The sequence below is a fragment of the Asterias rubens genome, chromosome 21 (genome assembly GCF_902459465.1).
Source record: "Asterias rubens chromosome 21, eAstRub1.3, whole genome shotgun sequence".
Lineage (NCBI taxonomy): Eukaryota > Metazoa > Echinodermata > Asteroidea > Forcipulatida > Asteriidae > Asterias > Asterias rubens.
In genome coordinates, this window is record NC_047082.1 from 12,292,344 (window position 1) to 12,318,178 (window position 25,835).

The following is a 25,835-nucleotide window of genomic DNA, read 5'->3' on the forward strand; positions in this document are numbered from 1 at the left end:
GCCTTTGGAAAATACTGTTTATCGATGTTGTGCGATTGTTTTAACACACGATTTTGTACCGAGACATGGGAACTTGTATCAGATATTTTGACTGCACCCCTCGTTCTCTCAAACCGATGTGACCATGTACCCCCAAAATCGTCTCTTATTTACCCCTCCATTCGCCTCGCCATTGGCTAGCGTGTGGGTGTCATTATTTACTTCACTTGAAACATACCTATGTCTGCGGTACCGCAAGAACAAAACAAGAAAAATAAGGAGCAGAAAGAAAACCATCCCTGATATAATAACAACCATCGCAGTTGATGCATTTAGTCTAAACCTCTTGGAGTTGATACTGTACTGTTTCTTGACTTTGGACTCTGTGATTTCCACCGTTCCGCTTACGCTAGTGTTCAAATCCTCATACACCGAAACTTCGCAAGAGATAATGATTTTCCCAATTTCAGGGAAGGATTTTACAATCAAGACCGACTCGTTTGGTTTGTTGGTGTTTATTTCGATGTAACTGTATGTTTCGTGATTCCCTTCTTGAACCTGCAGATCGTCAATGAACCACCGGTACGATTTAACCGTGGGTAGACCACTGCCGGTACAAACGAACTCCACATTCCCAGTCCCTTGGGTGAGTTGAGTGAAATTTGGTTTGATTTCGGCAGTGGGGGGTACCATCATTGGCCTGACCCTACATGGTACCGGTTCTGTCACGGCGGCATTCCTCCCTTCACATGTGAACCATCTTCCATTATCCTCCGGTCGGAGCGTGATCATGTGCGTGTCGACTCCCTCAGGGTTCCACCTTTGGTCCTCCCCATTGAATTGCATCGTTTCGTTGTACCACCAAGTCAGGTTGGGTGTCGGCACACCGACTGCGTCTGCACAAATTAACTCTACCTTGGAATCCACAGTGATGTTTACCTCTGTGTCATTTTGATTCAGTTTAAAGGAACAGGATGGCGAGGGTATTTTCCAGACGGTCAATCTTGCAGCGGTGTATTCGGGTATCATTCGCGTTATGAGTGACCCTCCCACACTTATTTGATAAACACATGAAACAACACCCTCGTCTGACGGCTGGATATCGGTAATGTGAAGAGTCGTCGTGTGGATTGAGCCATTAACAGTGTAGCTGGAAACCAAAGACATTAAACACATCAATACATTAATTTAAACTTTTCATACCTTGTATTTAGGCCCCAAAGTTTCCTGTGGTACGGTTTAACCCCTTCTTAACGTTGTTTTTTTATTTGTGTGTCTGTAAGTTGAGAAAAAGGGCAGAATGAGTTTCCTATGCAGGGACAATAAAGTTGTATTGTGTTGTTAGCATTCTTGGTCATTGTCATGGTTGTGTAGATGATAAAACTGGATCGGGAATTGGAAATGGTTGTAGGAGTAGACAACACACTGCCACGCCCTCGTTTAAAAAGTTGAAACCGGACACACGTATGTGAACTAAATAGTAAAAAAGGGGGATTTATCCACACAAAAACAGCCACTCCCCCACAACTCAAATGTAGGCAGTAGGAATGTTTTACCTTGTCGTGTAAGCAGCATGTGTCTCAGTAAAGGCTGAGCTGTTAAACATGTACGTTGTGTTCTGTTCAGCTCCTACATGTGCATACTGAGGAAACTTCGTCGCATCCCATTCAAGCTGCCATATCAGGGTTTCACTCGGCAACTTGTCCGCCACCGAGCACGAGAACTCGGCCTCTCTCCCCTCGACCCCTACCGTGCTAACGGGGGGATTGACGGCAGCGATCGCCCTCACGCCACACTGCTGCTGCAAAATCATTCCAATAATACGGAAGAGTAAGTGGACGCAGAACATGGCCCGTGGAGTCGACGCCATCTCTTATGGCACTTGTCAATATTTGGAGTGATAAAATAAATGGGACGCTCATATAACAAGTGGAACACGACAGTATTGCATTCTCCAAGTCCCAGTTGCACTCGCAGCCGCCTAGTAGCTTTGAACTTGTGAACTCACATCAGTATGCTGCGCATTAGACAAGCTTTCAAAAGTCAACAGTATTAAGCCATCACTTTCGGTTGTATATAATAAAGTATCCCCGTATAATTCACTGTATGAATCAATCATTGCTGTGTATGCAGTAAAATTCCTGCTGCATGTCCTGGTGATATGCAACCTCTTGTGTGTGTTATTATAGTCGATGCTTTTCATCGTAATAAATGTGTCTGGGTTGTTTATAAATATATAGAGCAAATTTTTTTATGCTGGTATAAAGGTTGTCATTTATGATTTGCTATTGTATAACATTATGAAAAGAATTTCACTATAGTCATATTATTTGCTAACTGTATAAAATGCTGAAAAGAAGTGAATAAATGAGTTCTCTGTAGCTACAGAACCTTTCGAAGAAGAAAAAAGAGAGGACGTGCCACTGGTTTGCCAGCTGACTTGTCGCGAGTAACCTCGTTCACTGTCACTACTTTCAGAACCGGTATTGTGTTGCATTCTATCAACTCCCTAGGGCATATTGGCTAATCAAAGACCCTTGCAAATTGGGATTCTTTGTCGACTGAAACATTTGTTCAGACTCGTGAGGGGAGAGTGTAAACTTGCTGAAAGTTGAAGGTTAAACTAGAAACCAGGGCAGGCGTCAATGGAGTCACGGCAAGAACTAATCCTTTTTGGTAATTTTTTATCTTTCTTTCTCACTTGTATTGCACCGATGTGTGTTAGAACTGTAAACTCAGTACTTGTCCGAGTTACGTGAAGAAAATCAAAAGCATATTACTCGGGTTGGATTCGAACCTAAGACCTTGCAATTCTAGAGCTTTTTTTACCAACTAGACAACCTTTCGATTGACAGATCAACATGAAGGCGATGCAAACCATGGAGCAGGAACTAAATTTATAAACCATCGCGTTGTTTTCAATAAATTCGTATAACCACCTGATTTGATTGATTGTTTCGGGCTGGTCTACGTCTGCAATCGTTTTGTTAAAGGGTTAGGGAACGTATGCCGTTGGTTTTTGGAACCGTTCGATTGTTTTAATCATTAAAAATGAAACAATTTAAAGGCAGTGCTTCCAAGGATCTCTTTCCCGAAGAGCATTATTGGTGTGACTGTCCAATGTTAGAATTGTTATTTGTTTTTTAAAGCGGTGGACACTATTGGCAATTACTCAAAATAATTACTACCATAAAACCTTACTTGGTAATGAGTAATGGGTTTGACAGTATAAAACATTGTGAGCAACGGCTCCCTCTGAAGTGTCGTAGAGTCTTCGAGAAAGAAAATTTTCCATGAATTTGATTTCGAGACCTCAAAATTAGATTTTTTCTTCCTCGCAACTTCGACGACCAATTGAGCTCAAATTTTCACAGGTAATTTGTTATTTTATGCATAGGTATGCTGGGATACACCAAGTGAGAAGACTTGTCTTAGACAATTACCAATAATCGGATAGTGTCCAGTGTCTTTAACTAACCTGTGCGAATTTCGTTTCAAAGGTTGTTAGCATTTTTGCGATAATTAGTCCCCAATCTTTCATAAAGCAATATGAAGACACTGTACAATTAAAAATATTAATTTGTGTCCCATAAAAAAAATCACGTGTGGTGAAGGAATTTTCGAATCTATTTAGCACACATGTGGTGTGATCGATCGAGTATTTCTTACACATTCTTCGTATCTGTTTTGTTTTACCCCGCGCTGTCAACGTTCGATGTAGTGTAATATTGTATTCCGCCTGTCGGAGGTTATTAGGTCTCGGCGGAACCTTGCTCTCAGAAACATTTCCATCTTTCATAGGTATTCATTACGGAAGCGTATAGCAGCCACACAAAAATATGTTCGTACAATATAACTCGTATACGTACACGATACGTCTGATATTAGAGAGATGTTTTCTTATCCTTTTAAGGTAATCCATAAAAATACATAAAACAGTTTTATTTTGACGCAAAATTTGCTGACGATTGTTTTTGACTCTGCGTCAAGCTAACATGTACTCTCTAAATGTAAAAGATTGAACAACACACTCTTTACATTTCGAGTTGTACAATTAGCTCTTTGAACAGAGTGTTGGTTATTTCACTCTTTAAGAGGGGTTTCACTCCAGGGCAGAGTGACACTGAATGAATCACGCAAAAAGATGCAAACTTCAAAAGATGCGGAATAACACTCGAAAAAGAGTTGTCCCTCATATGACTCTTCAAAGAGTGCCTTTTCACTGTTTACATTAAGAGATTACTGTAGTAATAATAATTGATGTGAGGTTTAAGTGGGGTCCCACAGTTAGGTTTGTGAACTCCCACCATGTGTTGCTTCCGTTGAATTCGAGATGTCCCAATGGGACACGGACGTGCATAGATGCCGATGATACACGTATAGTGTCAACGACTTGCTCAATGGCCAACATCACGATCCAACACTTTGCACGTACTTACAAAGTTCAAGAACTTGCAGTATGGGTGACTTTTATGTTATTTTGCGGTGGTCTGGATGTTTCTGGAAATATTGTGTACCACGTACGGACAACTTCAATGTCTGTTTTTTTTTTTTTTTTTTTTTTTTACTTCAAAGGGGAGGTATACGTTAGCTGGACACTCTTAAAAGAGCAACAAACATAACATTATGTTGTTTTGCTTTTACTTATCTACCCCCAAACCCTAACCCCAAACCTTCAAGGCCCTACACCCACGCTTTAATAGCAGCGCAACAGTCGATGGTTCTATTCACGGCCGTATTATTAAGTGATTAACTAGTTTCCTGTGACGTCATCTCAAGTACTGCACCCTCTGAGCTTGAGATGCGTAAGATATTTATAAGAAATGAATCACAATCACAGTTTCCTGCATTCAACTTGAAATTTATTGGGTGCATTAACAAAACATCTTTAGTGCGATCGCCGGTTTTACATGTGCACTGTTCTTCTTTAGAGACATAGACCTGATCTTATACTGTATGTTTACGATGAAGGGGCCTATCTTGGTTGGTTTCGGTGCCGTGATTTTGACGATATGCACCCACTGTGTAGTTGCTTGTAGACGGTCGACATCGGTGGGTCCAGTAGCTCCGACGAGAGGCCAGGAGCAGCTTACCGGTAAGATTAATCATAGGCCTAATTGAAAACAAAAATGTCACACATATAACAAATATCTTGTTAAAGGCAGTGGATACTAAACTCAAAATATTTATTAGCACAAAACCTTACTTGGTAACGAGTAATGGGGAGAGGTTGATAGTATAAAACATTGTTAGAAACGGCTCCCTCTGAAGTGAGGTAGTTTTCGAGAAAGAAGTAATTTTCTGTTTTTCATCGAATTTGATTTCGAGACCAAGCTAAATGTATTATCTCCCAACTTTGATGACCGATTGCGCTCAAATTTGCACATGTTATTTTATTATTTTATGCATAATATGTTGAGTAACAGCAAGTGAGAAGAGTATCCACTGCCTTTGTAGATTAAATGTTGTAATAATTAGATCATGAAATCGTAAATTTCTGTTGGGGCCTTTTGCTTTCGTTTGGGACGCTTGGCAAAAGTTAGTGTGCTTTTGTAAGCTCCATGTTATAAAGAGCATTAGTTTTGGTTGTGTGTAAGATGAAAACAAAAATATCAACAAGTCTGATTCACATAATACAAAAAAAATAGTTTTATCTGTAGGGAAAACTTATTACATTTGGTATACTTATTGTTCTCCCTCTGTATACAATGGATGTGTGAATATGCAATAAGCAACTAATCATTTTCAATCTATGGTTTAATGCACCACCTCAGTTTGTTTCTGCACTAACCCAAATGTTAAACCAGCCGGAACTAAATACTTAAAGACAGTGGACACTATTGGTAATTGTCAAAGACAAGTCTTCTCACTTGGTGTATCTCAACATATGCATGAAATAACAAACCTGTGAAAATTTGAGCTCAATTGGTCGTCGAAGTTGCGAGATAATAATGAAAGAAAAAACACCCTTGTCACACGAAGTTGTGTGCGTTTAGATGGTTGATTTCGAAATTGAGGTCTCAAAATCAAATTCGTGGAAAATTACTTCTTTCTCGAAAACTACTTCACTTCAGAGGGAGCCGTTTCTCACAATGTTTTATACTACCAACCTCTCCCCATTACTCGTTACCAAGTAAGGTTTCGTGCTGATAATTATTTTGAGTAATTACCAATAGTGTCCACTGCCTTTAACTTCATCAGTAACATCTACACTTTGCTAATCTTTTGCAGCTACTACAAATTGTCGAAATCTCCTGTTTCCCCTGATCAGTCCACCCACTCAAACCCGTCCATGTCAATTTGGCATGACGCTATAAAGACAGTTACAACAAACTCTAGAAATCAAGTGTTCGTAAAGGGGTTTCGGTTGGTGGAACAAAGACAGATATGTCATGATTTCTTTCTTCTCGTACTCAATAATGTTAAGATTAGGTGTAAACGCTCAGGGAACTCTTTGTATTAATACGGCTTGGACCAAGGGAGATGTTTTGGGTTTTTTTTTTCCTTCTTTTTTTCTTCTTTTTTTTTCTTCTTTTTTGTTAAATTTGTTTCCCGGTCCTTTTCCCCAAGAGATACCGTACACAAAAACATCTTGCGTCTTCACTTTGAAGCTCGTCTTTATTTCTGACGGATAAAGACGGGGCCAATCCAATGCATATCGTTGCATCAAATCTCAGTAAATTGTATAAAATGAACTGTAGCCCATGTGGTTTTCCATTTGCGCACTATAGCTTGTTCAATTGCGATGCAGACAAGCAGGTACACCCGGTTCGAATCCTACCCGTTCCAAAAGGGATATAACTTTTACTGCAACTGTAATGGATTGGGGTTCGTTATGTCTCTCCCCAAAAAGGTAAAGGGTTGAATATTCAGGAAGCGTCCATGCAGTTAAAAGTTAATGAATTTTATAAACAATTTTTATTTATTCTGATTATTATTCAGATCCAATCGCTGACGTCTGGTTTGGAGAACTCCCTTTCTTGAACTACATGTGCGGCTGGCCGAATAAGACCACGACAGGCATGCACGTGCCAGCTAACAATCACCAAATCATCAATCCATTCGACTTAGTTCCTGACAACATCAAACCATTTCATACCTTGGTAAATACAACTTTATGATAAAAACCAAATATTTATGGTATGAGAGAAAAATCAAATGGTCCTCATTGGAATTTGAACTCCGGGGTCTTGGGTTCAGTTTCCCGTTAGGTCATTCGATTTTTGTTTATCTTATTGGTTATTTCACTTTTATTGTGATGTAGGCACCATGCCAAGTTGTTATTGTGATTTATGTACATTGGAGTAACATTAAACATTATAACACATTCTCCCAGAGTTAACTACAAAACGTTTGCAAGAGTGGATTTGTCCATACTTCATACGAATTTTGAAGTCATAATACTCGTAACTAATAACCCGGATCAGTCGAATGGTTGGACAACCACTGTGAAATATTCGCTGCGAAACAGTCATGTGACGAAATTCGTATTGCATTCGCATTCACATGAAGAATGAACCGGACTTTATGTACAAAACCGTTTTTCTTGAAATCGGTTTCAGGGGTCAATATTTCACAAAGATTTAGGACTAGTCCTACGATATTAAAAACGTATTGCTAGTTCTAAGTTGGGATGAATAACTCGTGCTAACTCGAGATAAGGTTATTCTTAACTCTTTGTGGATTTCAACCCAGAGATGCAACCAAATTTATATATTTCATAATTGTTACAAAAATATTTCGTTTTATCTGAAGGTTTATTTCAGAGGGGATGTGTTCGAGTGGGGAGCAGGGTTGATGCGATCATATGAGAACGGCACCCTGGGACGTGATCCTCACGGCTGCCCCATCAAGTGGACCTTACCCGGTCAGAGTAACTGCACCACTACGGAGATAAAGCAGGTTGCATCCACTTATCTGACACGTTTCGGTCGGTACGACCTGCTACTAAATAACTGTCATAACTTCTCCCGGAGACTGATTGAGAAACTACTACGAGGAGAGTGTAGCCCATTTTAAAGCCGTTTAATGAGGGGAAGGAGCAATAAATATTAACAGCGAGGTTAAGCTGCACGTTACTCGAGCAAATACGTTACGTTGTTTCTGGGTGACGTTGCCACGTTGGGCTTCCCAGGGAGGTTTAGCTGCACGTTCAGCGTGAACATGAACGTCAGGTACGTGCGCGCTGACGTCTTACGTGAGCATGCAATAAGCCCAAAATGGCGACGTCAAATAGAAACAACACACTTTTTTTGACGTTCATGTTCACGTATTTGCTCGCGTGACGTGCAGCTAAACCTCGATAGCAAGGTTTAGCTGCATGTATGACGTCGGTGCGCACGTTTGTACCTGACGAGAAAAATGACAAATCACGCATGCTAAAAACGTGAGATTTAAACGACATAATTTTTGAAGTTCTCGTTCACGTGGAACGTGCAGCTAAACCTCCCTATCTGTAGTTCGTATTAATTACTAATTAAGTCTCCAGAGTGCAATGACCCGGGAGCCAATTCGTTGATATCCTAGAATTGACCATTTCTCATAAAATGTACAGGAGTTTTTCACAAAATATGTAGTCGGGCAATCCGTCACTACATAAATGTAAAAATTGTTGGGACAAGAACACACTATTTAAATAAATTGGACTGTACTGTAGTAATTGGGCCTCTTGCTCCCTTGCGATAACGACGTGTTTTCTGCGCCCCTAAAAAGTTAAGATAATATTAAGGTAATAATAACATCAACTTCCGGGTAACTAATGAACCCAAGTGTTTTAAGACAATAGCTGGGAATTTCAAACAATTCAATTCAAACTGATATTTATAATCACTTGGATGTACACAATTGTTTGGATATGCACCGAAAATACTGATAAGTTTTGTAATAAAACGTTTCATGAGTTCAGAATTTGTTGTTTTATATTTTTAAATTGTGTGATATGTCCATCAAAAATAAACAAGTTCTGCGACAATCGGGCCGTGCAGCATTAATACTACTCTTATACAGACATCACTTCATACAATGAAATTAGTTATGAGGCTCTTTATTACTAAATTGGTGCTTACAGCACAACACATTACTGAAGACAATAAGAGCATCTGATGGAAACGTCAGGCTCTTTACAAGAAAAAAACATTACATGGTGTTAGCCTAGAAAAAATATATGCTTTGAGCAAACCGACAAATAAAAATACAGCCTAATTTTTAACAATACTGCAAATAAAAGCCATACTTTTAACTAGGGAAACACAGTGAATCTGTAGGAGGACCCAGTTTGTTACTGCCTGGCAATGAACGGGGTTGGATGACCTACCACTTTAAATGGATGAGTCAAAGATGAGGCCAGCCACCAAAACAAGGCCATTATAAGTGGTTGTACATTGTATAACAGAAACATTAACATGCGCTGTGAATGCCTTTTTAATAATTTGGGAGGCTAATCATCCTTACTCGTAGCTATAAGCTGAATTGCGAAGGTTGCAGCTACAACGTGTTCGAGAAGCTGGCATGCAAGGGCGCCTTTGGCAGGAAAACGGGACAGTCTGGAAAACCCTCATGGCACAGCAGAGAACCAACGCACAACTCAACTCACATGGCCCTGGCCGGGTATCGAACCAGGGTCACCTTGGTGAGAGGCGAGGGCTTTGCACACATGCCAACCATGGAACTTAGAACAAAGGCTCATAAAAGTTATTACAGATGTGACAGACGGACATAAGGCACGCTCAATGAAGCTGATCATAATAATACAAATTATACAAACTTTGCTTTCAGCAACAATATCCCTTTAAGGTACAGTAAATTGGAGGACGTTCATGGTCAATAAATTGCAAAAATTGTTCCGTTTTGCTTTGTACCCCACTGGATATGGGTATAACAAAACAAGTTCTGTTTACAACAAAAAATACAAAAAAGCCTTGAAATACATAAAATTAAATCACTAGTTAATTGATAAATAAATATATTTTAAGAACTTTCTTTAACATTTCAATTCTGGTTTATTTGTTTCTTCGATTACCTAAAACATAAATAGTTTACTTCAAACTTCAAATACTTTGTATTATAAACTGTACGCACAGATCCAACTCAAATAATAGGTGAAACACGTTTCACGTGCCATCCTTTTTTTTTTTCATACAATCTACCAAATTAGTACATGTATAGGAGTCCTATATTGATGATGCACACACATTTATCCCATTCATATTTCCTATTTCAATGTTTTTTTCTTTTTTTATTTCGCTCATGAATTAAGTTTTCCAAAAAGTGCACGATGAGTATTAAAGGCAGTGGACACTATTGGTAGATACTTAAAATAATTATTAGCACAAAATTACTTCTTTCTCAAAAGCTACGTAACTTCAGAGGGAGCTGTTTCTCACAATGTTTCATACTATTAACCTCTCCCCATTACTCGTAATCATGAAATGTTTAATGCCAATAACTATTTTGAGTAATTACCAATAGTGTCCACAGCCTTTAAGGATTACAAAAGAGGAAGACTACAAAGATTAAATTCAATTGACGTACCTCTAGGAACCCAGACCTACGGCCTTTGATATTTCAGAACATTTTCAATTTTTACCCAACCAGATCTTGGCAAAATCACAGTTTTATCTGAAGAAAAAAAGATAGAAATAGTAGAAAGGAATCAGTAAAGTTATATTCTTCAAAAATTAAGTTGCAAACAAAATGCTTGTTTTATCAGTATTTCAGCAGATAAGTGTCAAAATGGGAGGTCATAATCAAACATCCTTTTTGTCCGGCAACTCAAACCTCATTGACTACAACAGTCTAAACAAAGGATGGTAATGAGCCGTTTGTTCAGAATGTGCTGGACTGTACCATTGTTATAGAAGAGTTTGCGGTAACACCATGTAATAATCTCTAAATGAGTTGGGGTGGTTCTAACTCAACGTTTCGCTCAGTATGCTCTGATCGTCTTCTGGTTCTTTTCAGAACCACCCCAACTCATTTAGAGATTATTACATGGTGTTACCTGGAACCACCCCAACTCATTTAGAGATTATTACATGGTGTTACCTGGAACCACCCCAACTCATTTAGAGATTATTACATGGTGTTACCTGGAACCACCCAAACTCATTTAGAGATTATTACATGGTGTTACCTGGAACCACCCCAACTCATTTAGAGATTATTACATGGTGTTACCTGGAACCACCCCAACTCATTTAGAGATTATTACATGGTGTTACCTGGAACCACCCCAACTCATTTAGAGATTATTACATGGTGTTACCTGGAACCACCCCAACTCATTTAGAGATTGTTACATGGTGTTACCTGGAACCACCCCAACTCATTTAGAGATTATTACATGGTGTTACCGCAAAATTTTCTATATCTTATCTCCACTCTTCTATATCTTATCTCCACCATGCAGTTTCAAATCCTACTTGTACCATTGTTAATTTTGATTTTTCGTTCATAGCATCTGACGAAAGCTGCAGATAATTATGTGTTACTAGTTGGTCATTATATTATCCTTTTAAGTATGTAAAAGTATGCCATTGGTATGTTAATTTACTTCTCTTTACCTATGCAAATAAGGTCTGATTTGGATGAATAGGCTAGTGGTTATCGTCCTGTGTGAACAGTAAGGTCAGTTTAAATGACCTATGCAAATAAGGTCTGCTTGGGTGGTTAGCTGCTCGTTCCCAAACCGATGAGTACCTACCCGAGTTTGATATTGGCAAACTCCAGTCTGCTTTTACATGTATTTGGTGATTCATGAAATGTGCCTGTAAAATGTCCATTGACCAAATACTAGTTCAGTTTATACTTGCCTTTTACAAGAGAATAAGTAGCACCAGATTGTGTTACCATACGTAGCTTGATAGCTCCATCTTCAAGATCTTGTTGATTCGTTAACGTTACTGACACAGTTTTAACATCAGCGACAAAATCAATCTCCGAACCCAAGTAGTTTAATCCAGTGATCTTTAAAAGGACAAACAATAAGGAAGATTTTTACATCACAAAGATCAGAGGGCATTCATGAAAAAGACCTATCCAAAACGATCTGCCCCATTCCGTATTGACCAATCACAACCCATTGTGCAACCAAATGTCTGACAAAATAAGGTCTGACATGCGTGCGTGTATGTTTGGTGCGCGCGACAGTGCAGAATGGCAATGGAGAGCTCACATGATCTTGCTCACATGAGCGCCATGGGCCGAGCCTAATGGATTGGTCTACTAGCTTGGTCCAAACATTTTAGTTGCTAATGACATTGTTTGAGCAGGTGTGTTGACTCATCTCTATTATGGTGCAAAATAAAAGGATGGACGTCTTTTAACTCCAATAAAATGCCTTTAGTTTTTGGAACCGTTGAATTGTTTTAATCTATAAAAATATAGATAATAATAATAATAATAATAATAACAAATTCTTATACAGCGCATTTCACAATAAACCGTATCAATGCGCTTTACATTAGTCCCCTGGTCATTGGGCTAATAAACATCCCTTAAATCTTTCTCAGCCCTATTAGGGAGTATACAGCCCCAAGCTGCCGTGGCGCTCCGAAGGCTTTTTCATTCACAATATCAACCTCCACCCTCGCAGGTACCCATTTATACCCCTTGGTGAAGAGAAGCAATTATAGTAATTCTTGCTCAAGGACACAAGTGTCACGACGGGGGTTCCAACCCACTCGGCCATGACACTCTACGATATATACAATAAAACTAACCTGTGAAAATTTCACTTCAAAGGGTAGTTGTAATGTTGAGATACTGATGAAAACCTGAAGCACTTTTTTCCAGCCAAGAAGAATATTTCTTAATTGGAAGACACAAGCTAAAAGACCTACCAGTCAGTAACACTTCTCAGATTCAAGTTTTTGGGGATAAAAACTTATATCTTTTCCCACAACCTTATTACTTCAAAGTGAAATGATTCTCAATTTCCTTTACTACAAAAAGCTGCTGACTTCTAATCAGTAAGTTTTTATTACCGTTGATACTGATTACCAAACGTATACCTTCCCTTTAAAGCCATTGGACCCTTTCGGTAAACAGTATTGTCCAAGGCCCACACTTCATGTTTCACAACTTCTATATCAAATAACAAACCTGTGAAAATTTGGGCTTAATCGGTCATCAGAGTTGGGAGAAAATAACGGGAAAACCCACCCTTGTATCTGCGCGTTTCGCCGTGTCATGACAAGTGTTTAAAATAAATCCGTAATTCTCGTTAACGAGAATTGATATTGTTTTACTGTTTTCTCAAAAAGTAAAGCATTTCATGGAATAATATTTCAAGAGAAGTATTTTACCACTACCTTCTGTAAACACTAAGTTATTTAAGTTATTTGTAAATCTGTGAACTTTTTTTTTTTTTCTGTACCGAAAGGGTCCAATGGCTTTCAACCATTTGCATCAACAAGTTCTACCCTAGCAGGTACACAGTTACTCCTTGGGAATGAGCAGCGTATAAGTCAAATAAGAAGAAACTATAACTAAAATAGGAAACTTGCGGGTATAACCGCAATCTCTTTCGAGTAAGTGTTGGTCTCAACGTTACAAACAGTATACTCAGCTTGTCTTCAAATGTTTTGCTAGAAAACACAATTTTTACTATGACCAGGACTCAAGCCCACACTCCAATGACTCGGCTTCCACATCTTCAGTCTGGTGTATTAGACCACATGGCCACAATCAAAATTATCAGAAACACTCACGTTAAATGTATTTGTGCCATTGGGGAGATTGAAGTCAAACAGTAAGTATTCTTGATGAATCCTGAAGCCAGCATACCCAAACAGGACTGACTGGAGGAAGCCACCCATACCGGTGATGAAGTTAATAGCCCCTTCACCTGATGGGAACTCAGTCCAAACCTGTCCGTCCATTAAAGAAAGAGGTCATATTAATACATCATTTTCTCTTCAACAACTCATACCTGTTATCTGAATTGAATTCTTTTTCCAAACATTGGATCCTTATCCTTTAATGGGATCAAGAGCAGACCAGGGACCAAATTATAGAGCTGCGCGAACAAAATTTGCTTAAGCACAAAAATAGCTCGCTTATTTTCACATGTTACTGGCCAAAATTTCATGCCATAATTGCTTGTGACTGGTATTTAGCCGTTGTTTACAACAGCATAACAATTGAGTGGAGTCTTGGCCGATAATCTGATTTTACTCAGCAAGGATTTTTTAGGTGAAGCAAATTTTGTGCTTAAGCAGCTCAATGAAAATTATCATAATAATAATAATAATTTTGGGGGCTAATCATCCTTAATCGCAGCTTAAAGCTAAATTGCGAAGGACGCGGCTACAACGCAATCAAGAAGCAGGCATGCAAGGGCGCCTTTGACTGCCAGCCACATCAACCCATTATGACAACAGAGCACAGCCAAGATCAAAAGTGTTTGATTTTTCCTGAGGGAGGAAAACCGGATGTTCTGGAAAACCCTCGTGGCACAGCACAGCAGAGAACCAACACACAACTCAACTCACATATGGCCCCAGCCGGGAATCAAACCGGGGTCACCTTGGTGAGAGGCGAGTGCTTAACGCACAAGCCAATCGTGCTACCCAAAATTGGGCCCTAGTGCTGCCGACTGCCCAAACAGACTTCTCATCCATTAAGTTTCATGACCCAACAGGGTCAAGGTATAAGTATGCTCACTCACACGAGGTTTTCAATTTATAAAAGATTTTCCATTTGCTTTTTTTTTCAAGTTTTTAGAGTCCATCTTCTTGAAACAAAGTCTAACCACTATATTAAGGTCTAACCAAGCCAACAAGTCAGTTATGGTTTGGTTGGAACAGCTACGGCACTATGGTTCAAAAGAACATGAAAAAATGCTTAACAGTTTCTGGATCAAGGTCGCCAAAGTGCACTCACTCCTTGAGGCATCAAAACGCAACTTCCATAAGACCACTGTACAACATACATGAACTTACATGAAATGGTTGCTGGGTATTCTTTTGACTGCGTTGAAACATCTCATCTCTTTCTTGGAATGACCCCACATCACCGTAGCCAATGGAAAACATTGCCCAAGACATGGCAGGACCATCCGAGTCTGTTACTGGTTTATAAATCTGGAGGTCTGAGTAGCGGACATCTCTCTCCATCTTCTGATTCAGAGGGAACCCAAGGAGGATGGCATCAGCTTGCTTTATTGACGTGCCTTTCAAGAGAAAAAAAGACATTTATAGTAATAGTAAAAATAACAGTAAAAATGCATTCTATGGATGAGCATGGATCTCAGAGCACTGTACTAGTATTGGTAATTACTCAAAATAATTGTAGGCCTCAAAACTTACTTGGTATTGAGCAATTGAAAGTATCCACTATTGTAAGAATTGGCTCACTCTGAAGTAATATAGTTTTTCAGAAAGAGGTAATTTCTCACTCAACTATTAACAAGCTTCAGGCCTGGAGCCTTTTTTAGGCATCTGCAAGCACAATTTGTGCAACAGGTGTGTTTTTTCTTGTATTCTTTATTCTCAATGTTTACATGTTACAGAAACAGAGCAAGGCTCGGACTCATCCTAGGTCCTAAGATTGATCCTTAGTTGGGAAGAGTTTGGTGAAATCAATGGCAGAACACTCATAGTAAGGATCAAGCGTTCACCCGGTGGTCCTCGGTTGACTGGGAGCATATTGTGCCATAGCATCTTCTAAACCATTACATTGGTGTGGGTTCGAATCCCCAGCCGTGACACATGTGTTCTTAAGCAAGACCCTTAACCATTGCTACATTCTTCGGATGGGACGTAAAGCCGTTGGTCCCATGTGTTGTGTAATGTATGTATAGAACCCAGTGCACTTCTCAATAAGAGAAAGGGTTTGCCATGGCTGTGGCTGCTGTATGCACCATAGCACCTTGTAAACCCTTATAAAAGGTGCTATAGTCTTTAAACATCCTCTACAACTCCACTTGCAGGAAAATACTTAGTGACGGATATGCGTGCAATAATAAAAATAAGAACCCACTATATCATTATTATAGTATTAGTTAAAGCTTCTACATTATAAACAGATCGTTGTCACTCTATGGATGAGCAGTTATTCTGCCCGGGATAGTCAGCAGCACTACAAATATGTCCTTGATCCAAATATAAGATTAGGGTCCACTGTTTGGAAAAGAAATTACTTGGAGATAACAGGTGTGAGTTGGTAAAGACAAAAAGGATGTATTATTTTGGCCCCTTTCTTTAATGGAGCTCTTCCGTAATAATGCAAACATATCCATTGACTTACCAATGGTATAGCCCTCAAATTCTGGATGGTATTTGTGAGCATCACTGTAAAGAATAGCGAGTTTATCTGCAATCTCGGACCATGTTGATGGAACGCTAACATTGATCAACTTCCCTGCATACTCCGGTAATCGAAGACTGAGTTGGGCTACAGTGTTGGTGTACACTGAATTAGTGACATTGGAATGGTACTCATCTGGTGGCATTACACCTGCAATTGACACAAAAACAGTTTATTTTTTGTCTCCATAATCTGTCTAAGAAAGAATGTTTTGAGGGCCTACAAAATATTATTGATGCCTCGGCATTATTAATTTTAACATTCTTGAGAATCTGTATCGGGTTGTTTTTTCTTCAGAGGATGAACTGCTAGTTTGAGATGCTGGCATAGTGCACTGTTTTCTCCCCATTTAGTGGAGTGCACGAAACAACACTGGAGATCGGACTTACCATGGATGTCATACAGTCCTGTGGCACTGTTGAACACCACACGACTTTCCCAATATTTGGCCAAATCTGCTATCATCTCATAACCACGACTGTTTCTCAAAAAGTCCACGTCCGCCGTGACACTAAGATACTGCTCGACAGCATATGCTATATCACCATTGATGTGAATCTCTTGTAAACTGTAGATATCTGCTGGGCAAACTTCCGAACCTGTGGTTTAAAAGTAATAAAAAGATACATACAGAGTCATTCTTTCAATTCACTTTCTAACAAATAAATGTTAGAATCAATCATGTGTACACTTTGTGTTACAAAGACACTTAATGAGCAACAGATAAATATTCGGCAGATCTTGTATTCAACACAGGTACGTAGTCGACGAAAAGGTTCAATTTTACTTAAGTTTGTCACAACTAAGAGTGGACTAATATTTTGGGACATTAGGCCTATACGACTTGTGACTTGAATTGAGCAAAGATGACTTGGTTACAACACTGTTGAGATAACTGCTACATCATTAGTATTTCAAATTGTTAATCATAAATTGGATCTAAATAAAAGTGTACCTGAAAATGCCATCTCCCATGGAAACTGAGCTCCTTTCCATCCTCTGGACTTGGCTAGACTCTTGGCAGCATCCAGCTGATATGATCGAGACTCAAGCATTACCCTTGCAAGCAATGGATGAAACATCAATATAGGAGGATACATCCAAGTCTCTTGGTCCCAGAAGACGTGTCCAAAATAATCTAAACCCGAGCCGCCATGGGCTAGTCCCCCTGGGCTTAATCCGTAGAAATGAAAGGGGAACTCCTGATCGTAGTAGTTGAGGGAAGGGAGTGAACTGAGGATGTAGTACATACTCCCATAGACTTCTTTGGCTAGATTCAAATCATCAACTTCAACGCGTCCATGGTTCCATTTCTCTTCCCATGCCTTTACATGGTCAGTATGCAACACTCCTGATGTAGCCAGCTGTACACCGTGGGCATACAGTTTTGAGGCTGATGTTTGATTGAGTCCAATTGCTGTGATGAAAGTCCAAAGTTTGTATTTTTCATCAGCTGGTAAAGACAAATGGTTTGGAATGGCTGTCCAGTTGACGGCGATTGATACAGTACAACTTTCACTTGTTTCTGATTCGACAGTTTCGCCAATCATCATCCTGTCACGACCAAAACAATTGGGGAATTCATTCAAGTACGGTAAAAACGTTTACAGTATAAAATCATATTAAACTTAATTATTGAGTTTTATATAGTGTACGACATGTAGACGTACCAATAAGCTGCTCAAGAAACATTTTTTAAAGATTTATGTAGTATCAGTACCTTTATATATACTAACCAGCACCTTGAGTACCTTGTTGGTAGAAACGTGTGCTGCAGTGCACTCAGCTGCCCCCAGGTCCAAATTCCAGTTGAACCTAGTTAAACTGGGTTTAACTGGAACTAGTTGAAACCAGTTGATAAACTAGTTAAACACAGTTAAAACAAGTTGGTTTAATATGGAAAATGGACAGAGACCAACTGGTTTATAATTTCAACCTAGTTGAACACAGTTAAACCTAGTCCAAACCAGTTGGTTAATATGGAAAATGGACGAGTTTGATCACTATCCAGTTGAACCAGTTGACCCCAGTTAACTGTTAACTAGGTTCAACTGGAATTTTGACCTGGGCCACTACACCAGAAACATGGCGTGAACCCCTTCTGTTAGTGATTAGCGTTCCAAACATTAACCAAAGTTGACCGTCAAGACGGCATTAATCAGGAACCACTGTACCTATGGTTTTACAAAGCAGAGCTTAAAGCCCAATTTATACTTCCCGCAAATGCTTATTGCGATGCGAATTTTATTGCGTCACAAAGGGAAATTGAGTGCGTACCGGTTGTTGGGTCACCAAAATTCGCTTCGCATTCGCATTCGCAGGAAGTTTGAACCAGGCTTTATGAATCTTTGCTGCAAGGTCGATCATAACCAAATATTAGCGGCTGCAGCTATCTTAAAGCTGGATCGTTGCATCATGTGTTGTAGTATGAGATACCCTTAGAAACAGTCAGAGGCCCAGCCGTAGCCCCCAATCTGGATAAAGCCTAAGCATCTCAAAGACACTGGACACTATTGGTAATTGTCAAAGACCAGTCTTCTCACTTGGTGTATCTCAACATGTGCATAAAATATCAAACCTGTGAATATTTGAGCTGAGTTGGTCATAGAATTTGCAAGATAATAATGAAAGAAAAAAACACCCTTGTCACACGAAGTTGTGTGCTTTCAGACCTGTCAGATGCTTGACTTTGAGACCTCAAAATCTTATTCGGAGGTCTTGAAATCAGATTCGTGAAAAATTACTTCTTTTGTGAAAACTACATCACTTCAGAGGGAGCCGTTTCTCACAATGTTTCATACTATCAACATCTCCCTATTACTTGTTTTCAAGTAAGGTTTTATGCTAATAATTATTTTGAGTAATTACCAACATTGTCCACTGCCTTTAACAGCAATTACCCCAGCAATGAAATATCCCAAGAAGAAAGCAAGTTGAAACCAACATTCTTTTCAGAACCACCCAAACTCATTTAGAGGTTATCATTATGGTGTTACTGCAAACCTTTTATACTATAAAGCCATGAAATACTTGACTAGTATAGACGATGTGACATGACATGTCTAAAAATAGCCACAGAGCCTGGACTTGCTGCAGGCAGGATTTGTACACAGCTCGAAAGAAGATAACATAAAATCTTATATTTTATGGAGATTGCACTTTCTAATTCTTATCAACGTTTTATGATAAAAGGGGCACATCTCAAAACTTGTCCAGCTTTTACTTTTATAACTCTTGGTTTTTTTGTGGAAATTCTGACACAAAATGTCACCTTTCCCAAGGGACCAGTGTTGTATCTTGCCTGCCAGAATACTCTAAGAATGTACAAGGTCACACTTATCATAAACAAAGTTCACATGGTCTATAGATACTTGAGATGAACTAACCTTGTGTTGTCATAACTAACCACCTCTCCAAACTCCACATCTCCGCTTCCATTTCTAGTGTTGTTAGTTAACATGAAAGTAATGGGTCCTGATACCTGCCCAGTTCTCTGAATGGCTATTTCATTGATAAGTATGTAAGGAAATGTCTGATGAGCATAAAGACGCTGCTCAACCAATGCTACTCCAGTATCAATCCGGTGATAGAATGTTCCTGTGAGCCAATTAAAAAACAAAACGGGACAAATAAGGATAATTTTTTTTTCTTTTTTTTTTTTAAACTGGTTTAGTTTTTTGTTCGGCTTGTAGGCCAGCTGGTCTCTGTTTTTTTACATAATTTCCATTCACAATTCTACTTTAATTAGGAACTGTTTTAATAATCTGGGCCAATTTCATGGCTCTGCTTTTCCTAAGCAACTAGTTGGCTCAATTGCGGAAGCAGGGAATTCTTTGCTTACGTCAAGTGTAATTATATGGGTTAGCAGGGAAATTTGGCTTGTGCACGTGCGTACTCCGTATTACTAGGAAATCTAACGCTAACACAGCTAGTGCAGAAATTTGGCGCTTACAAGGTGCTGTGGTGCAATATGCAGCCATTCAAACCAGGATCTTCTGTGACGAACCCCTTCTCTTTTCGATAAGTGTACTGGATTCTTTTACATGGGAGTGTCGTGGCCGAGCGGTTAAGAGCACCGAATTCAACTCTGGTGTTTCTGATCAGCAGAGTGTGGGTTCGAATCCCCAGCCGTGACACTTGTGTCCTTAAGCAAGACACATAACCATTGCTTCGTCCTTCGGATGGGACGTAAAGCCGTTGGTCCCATGTGTTGTGTAAACGCATGTGAAAGAACCCAGTGCACTTATCTAAACGAGAAGGGGTTCGCCGCGGTGTTCCTGGCTGGATTGGCAGCATATTGCGCCACAGCACCTTGTAAACCATTACCTGGTGCTTAAGGATTAGGTCTTATATCTAAAAATTTGCCCCACTCCTTGCAGTAATAATACCTGGTACTTTGTATCCTTTGGCAAAAGGCGCGTTATAAATATGGTTATTATTATTATTATTATTATTATTATCACACAACACATGGAACCAACAGCTTTACGTCCCACCTGACCGACAATTGGTCTTGCAATAAGGACACATGTGTCACGACTAGCACTCGACCTTACACTCTGCTGAAGAGAAACCCATAAGACAGTAAGAGCCAGATCTGGTGCTCCTATCTGGTGAATTCATACAATCTCTTAATATTTTCAGGGATTTTTTTATAATACAAAACACAATGTCTACAGATTGTCATTAAACTTACATAGTTTAATGACAATGAAGTAGAAAGCTTCCCTTAAAATACTGAGTGATGTAGTCCTATAGAAATTAGAAACAATGTCACAAATAATACGCAAAAACAATTTTTATCTCACTGAAATGAAAATTATTTTTGTGACTTGATTTACTCATTTCTCAAAAACTACAGCACCTAACTATTTTAAGGAAGCTTTTCTACCATCTTTTACTTCAAACCATGTAAGCATTATGTAAACATTTGGACATTGTGTTTTGTGTTCTACAAAAAGTACCCTGCTGTCTATTTCACCAAACTCTTCCTAACTTCAGACTTATCTTAGAAATTGGGTTGAGTTTATTTCCGTATCTAAAGACGTTAGTGTTATATTCGGGAATAACTGGAGAGTATTCGAGACAAGATGTCTGCCTTCATGAGCATGTTTACATGTGCTTTAATATGAACACTTGAGGGTGTTATAACAATAGTGCGGAGGCATTATCCTACAGTTAGGACGTATTGATTTGAACCCATCCTAAGTTAGGATTAATCCTAGCGTTTCGTGAAATTGGCTGCAGAGTGCAGACCCTTTAAAGCTTTTCTTACCATTTGTAACACTCAAAGAGTAAGATTGTTTCTTGATAGCAGTTTTTGAGCTGACTGTGATAGCTGCTGTGGATGGAATCCTTGCTCGATGACTGTTACCGCCACGACCGTTGTAAATGCCATTCACATAGATGGTATCGCTATAGACAACTGTTGCTAGGTAACCATTGCCAACTGTTGGTAAACAACATTGCTCCGATGGCAGGCTGAATAATAAAAAACAATCAGCAAAGTTAAAAAGGACTTGAAGCACAAACATCAACAATGTGTGTACTTTCCTATTTAAAGACACTGGACACTATTGGTACGTAATTATCAAAGACCAGTCTTCTCAGTTGGTGTATCTCAACATGCCGTAAAATAACAAACCTGTGAAAATTTGAACTCAATTGGTCATCAAAGTTGCGAGAAAATAATGGAAGACAAAACACGCTTGTCACATGAAGCTGTGTGCTTTCATTCAGATGCTTTGATTTTTGGACCTAAAAATCTAATTCCGAGGTCTCAAAATCAAATTCAATTAATTAGTGGAAAATTACTTCTTTCTCAAAAACTACATTACTTCAGAGGGAGCCGTTTCTCGCAATGTTTAGTACTATCAACAGCTCTCCATTGCTTGCTACCAAGTAAGTTTTTATGTTGACAATTATTGTAAGTTATTACCAATAGTGTCCAGTGTCTTTAAAGTACAATCTGGCAGCGGTGATTGTGACTTACCTAGAGGACTCGAAAACATCTGGTCGTTTGGAAATGTCTGCGTATTTGTCATTGCATGGGCATCCAGCATCGGAGAAAATGAAATGGCATACACAGAGATTGACCAAGAGTGTATACAGGTTTGACACCATCATGTTGTCCAATCATGAGAGCCTGTAGGGAAGAATTAAAAAAACAGCTACAACAACCACAGTAAAAATGTTAAACTTATTTTGGATTCAACTTATTTTAAAGCCATTATACACTTTCGGTAAACAGTATTATCCAAGTCCCACACTTCGTGTATCACAACTTACATAAAATAGCAAACCTGTGAAAAGTTAGAGTCAATCGGTCATCGGAGTCGGGAGAAAAAAACGGGAAAACCCACTCTTGTTTCCGCGTGTTTCGCCGTGTCATGACATGTGTTTCAAATAAATCCGTTATTCTCGCTAACAAGAATTGATATTGTTTTAATGTTTTCTCAAAAAGTAAAGCATTTCATGGAACAATATTTCAAGAGAAGTCTTTTACCATTACCTTATTTAAACCCTGTAAACTATTTGTAAATCTGTAAACTTTTTGTTTCTGTACCGAAAGTGTATAATGGCTTTAAAGTCCACTTATAGAAAGGCATATTTGTATACGTACTTTGGCCCTCCAACATCTGACTGTTATCTATTTGGATCAAAATACCTTTGAAATCAAACAATTACTCTTTTTTCTTTTGTTAGTAGTTTAACAGGTCTGCACCTGCAAGTCTGTCAACTTCAAACACGCCCGAAGCAGACAATTAATGAGGCATATTATGGTATGAATGATAAAGAAAACAAAGATAAAGAACTTATTGTTTTCATTGCAGATTGGTATAATATGTGTAAAAATAATAAAAAAAAGCTTCCAACTTAAAGGAACACGTTGCCTTGGATCGGTCGAGTTGGTCTATAAAACGCGTTTGTAACCGTTTGCTATAAAATTCATATGGTTGGAAAGATGTTTTTAAAGTAGAATACAATGATCCACAAAAATTGCACGGTTTTCCTTTCCTTTGCGAACTAACACGGTCGGCCATTTATGGGAGTCAAAAATTTGACTCCCATGGCCGACCATGTTAGTCGACGAGGTAAAAGGAAAACCGTGTAATTTCGAGGCATGTTTGTGTGAATCATTGTATTCTACTTTTACAACATCTTTCTACCAATATGCATTTTATAACGGAAAAGTTTCCGTATGGCGCCACCACTTTTTCATTCGAAATAAAAAAATATAGTATCTCATTTACCTGATTGATATATCCCTTTTTGTAAAAATGAGTGAAAACGTGGTGGCGCCATACGGAAAGTTATCCCTTAACTGGTCATAAAATTGTCACGGGAATGTGGCACCCATTCATTAAGTCAAGTGCTTATTGACATTTTAAACCAAGCACCCAGCCAAATTATTTACAATGAAAATCCCAAAGCCTTCAATATAATGGCCGAGGTGTTAAGGCCCTAGAAATCAAGAGCCTAGTTTGTAGCTGAAGTAACAACACTGTAGTGTTTACAGTCAGATGGTTAGTTTACAATCAAGCTACAAATCACCTCACCAGTAGATGCAGATAGATATTAATGCAGATATTAAGTAATTAGTATGATTCAATATTAATGCAGATATTAAGTAATTAGTATGATTCATACTAATTACTTAATATCTACTGGTGAGGTGAGGACTTGCCTCAACAGAGGATTTGCCTCAACAGAGGACTTACCTCAAGCTTTGGACTGCATCTGGATCTAAACATGAACTAAACAACAACGTACATCCTTTACATCAATGGCTGGATCGCTTACTCGCTGGATCACATTGTGTGGGTGTGAATGCAAAACAACATTGAACAGCGCCACCTAGCGCTTGGGTTGTAGATAGGAGGGCCAACCGTGGTCAAGTAGTTATTGATATTATAGGCTCCTCCTGCAGAAAAAATATTGTCGTCTAGTTACTGAATTACAATTTCTTGATATATGTGCAATTCATAATCATAGACGTTAAAGGCAGTGGACACTATTGATATTTACTTAAAATAATTATTAGCATAAAACTTTACTTCGAGAAAGAAATATTTTTTCACGAATTTGATTTCGAACCTCAAGTTTAGAACTTGATGAGGTCTCGAAATCAACCATCTAAAAGCACACAACTTCGTGTGACAAGGGTGTTTTTTCTTTCATTATTATCTCGCAACTTCGACGACCGATTGAGCTCAAATTTTCACAGGTTTGTTATTATGTATTTGTTGAGATACACCAAATGAGAAGACAATAATTCACCGACCCCTGTCCGTTTATTTGCCACCCCCACCCCACCCCCTGAACATCAGTGACCATAATCCGTAGTCTGGTTCCCAGACCCCAAAATCTCCGACTAGGCTCTGTCGAATTTAGGGTCCGGTGGGGCGGTTTCAACTTTCCGCCGTGCTCAGTTTTCCGAATGACAAAATACAGTAACATTACGTCATGGGACGCCTGCGCACAGCCAGCGAAAGAAGTCAATTGTTATATGCTTTACTGAGTCCCGGAAAACTGAACACGGCGGAAGACTGAAACCGCCACACCGGTATCACCCAAAATCACGTGACCAAAGAGAAGGAATTCCTCCTCTTTCGAAGTTATCCGAAATGTTCCGAACGTGGTGTCGTCAACATTCGGACAGTATCGTTGATGTTCGGTACGGACTCGTAATGTCAGTCATGTCGGCCGTAGATCCAGGAGTTTTTATGCCAGTTATAAATTGCAAATGCAGGCGTGTGCCTAAATAAAGCGTTTGCAAAGCGATGCGGCAAGTTCAAAATATCTAAACCTGGGAAATCGCTCCAGGATCTGGTAAGTTTTTGTCCTGTTTCTTCAAAAATATGTTTTTCAAAGGTGTTCTGACTTGAGTGTTCATTAGACTAGACACTGATTGAGGATTAAGTTTCATGATTTTTAAAAATGGTAAAAATGGGGCAAAATCTGGTGACTAGCTGTCGACATTAAACGTGTTGAACCAAATTGTCATTAATTGACGATCAAAATAATCAATCTCGTAACCCTCCGGCCTGCCCCTGGCGGCCGTTGGGAGGAGGGTTACGTTATCGCTAGTAGTACGTGCAGACATGGTTTCCCTGGAGATGACCCCCGACCCTGATAAGTTGCGTCATGCGCCATTTTTAATCGTGGGTGATACTGACCTAACATTTTTAACAAGAGACGTCAAGGAATCTTTGGTCAGGGAACCAGACTACATAATCCGCGGATCCATCACCTAGTATACAAATATTGACTGCTTCGAGTGCTATGGTTAAAACTATGACTCCCGAGGTGATCCCCGGAGCGTTCTATTTTCCCGAGGCGAAGCCGAGGGAAAATAGAACGCTCCGGGGATCACCAAGGGAGCCATAGTTTTTAACCATTGCACGAGTAAAAGCAGTCAATATTTGTTTTATAACACCCCAAACATTTCTAAATACTGTACTATTATTATTAAGTTACATACCTGAATGCTACAATCCACGGACGACGCGAATACAGATTGCAAACACTTTTACTTACTGTGTTGC

General features: G+C 39.2%; 3 protein-coding genes across 3 annotated transcripts; 1 reads left to right on the forward strand and 2 right to left on the reverse strand.

Annotated features, from left to right (window-relative positions):
• Positions 1 to 2,326, reverse strand: LOC117304475. Its single transcript, XM_033788962.1, has 2 exons — positions 1,536 to 2,326; positions 1 to 1,129 (listed from the first exon to the last, which is right to left on the reverse strand). Exons 1-2 carry the CDS (start codon positions 1,847 to 1,849, stop codon positions 109 to 111), a joined length of 1,335 nt encoding a protein of 444 aa, XP_033644853.1. The 5' UTR covers positions 1,850 to 2,326; the 3' UTR covers positions 1 to 108.
• A 2,618-nt stretch (positions 2,327 to 4,944) lies between these two features.
• LOC117304830 lies at positions 4,945 to 9,472 on the forward strand. The gene is made up of 3 exons (XM_033789445.1): positions 4,945 to 5,074; positions 6,922 to 7,082; positions 7,735 to 9,472. The coding sequence occupies exons 1-3, from the start codon at positions 4,945 to 4,947 to the stop codon at positions 7,996 to 7,998; spliced, it is 555 nt and encodes a 184-aa protein (XP_033645336.1). The 3' UTR covers positions 7,999 to 9,472.
• Positions 9,473 to 10,388: 916 nt separating this feature from the next.
• Positions 10,389 to 24,106, reverse strand: LOC117304719 (protein-glucosylgalactosylhydroxylysine glucosidase-like). Its single transcript, XM_033789319.1, has 11 exons — positions 24,009 to 24,106; positions 22,280 to 22,432; positions 21,563 to 21,768; positions 19,674 to 19,884; positions 17,243 to 17,841; positions 16,677 to 16,886; positions 16,228 to 16,437; positions 14,922 to 15,151; positions 13,689 to 13,847; positions 11,790 to 11,943; positions 10,389 to 10,596 (listed from the first exon to the last, which is right to left on the reverse strand). The coding sequence occupies exons 2-11, from the start codon at positions 22,411 to 22,413 to the stop codon at positions 10,526 to 10,528; spliced, it is 2,184 nt and encodes a 727-aa protein (XP_033645210.1). The 5' UTR covers positions 22,414 to 22,432; positions 24,009 to 24,106; the 3' UTR covers positions 10,389 to 10,525.
• Between the last annotated feature and the right edge of the window lie 1,729 nt (positions 24,107 to 25,835).

Bases quoted from the DNA above. Each gene is read 5' to 3' on its own strand.
- LOC117304475 (XM_033788962.1), bottom strand. From the start codon at position 1,849: ATGGCGTCGACTCCACGGGCCATGTTCTGCGTCCACTTACTCTTCCGT. The intron at 1,130-1,535 runs GTAAAACATTCC...TTTGGTTTCCAG, and splicing joins CATGCTGCTTACACGACAAG to CTACACTGTTAATGGCTCAA.
- LOC117304830 (XM_033789445.1), top strand. From the start codon at position 4,945: ATGAAGGGGCCTATCTTGGTTGGTTTCGGTGCCGTGATTTTGACGATA. The intron at 5,075-6,921 runs GTAAGATTAATC...ATTATTATTCAG, and splicing joins AGGCCAGGAGCAGCTTACCG to ATCCAATCGCTGACGTCTGG. The intron at 7,083-7,734 runs GTAAATACAACT...TTTTATCTGAAG, and splicing joins TCAAACCATTTCATACCTTG to GTTTATTTCAGAGGGGATGT.
- LOC117304719 (XM_033789319.1), bottom strand. From the start codon at position 22,413: ATGATGGTGTCAAACCTGTATACACTCTTGGTCAATCTCTGTGTATGC. The intron at 16,438-16,676 runs GTAAGTCCGATC...TGTCAATTGCAG, and splicing joins AGGACTGTATGACATCCATG to GTGTAATGCCACCAGATGAG. The intron at 11,944-13,688 runs GTGAGTGTTTCT...GTCCTTTTAAAG, and splicing joins ATGGCACAAATACATTTAAC to ATCACTGGATTAAACTACTT.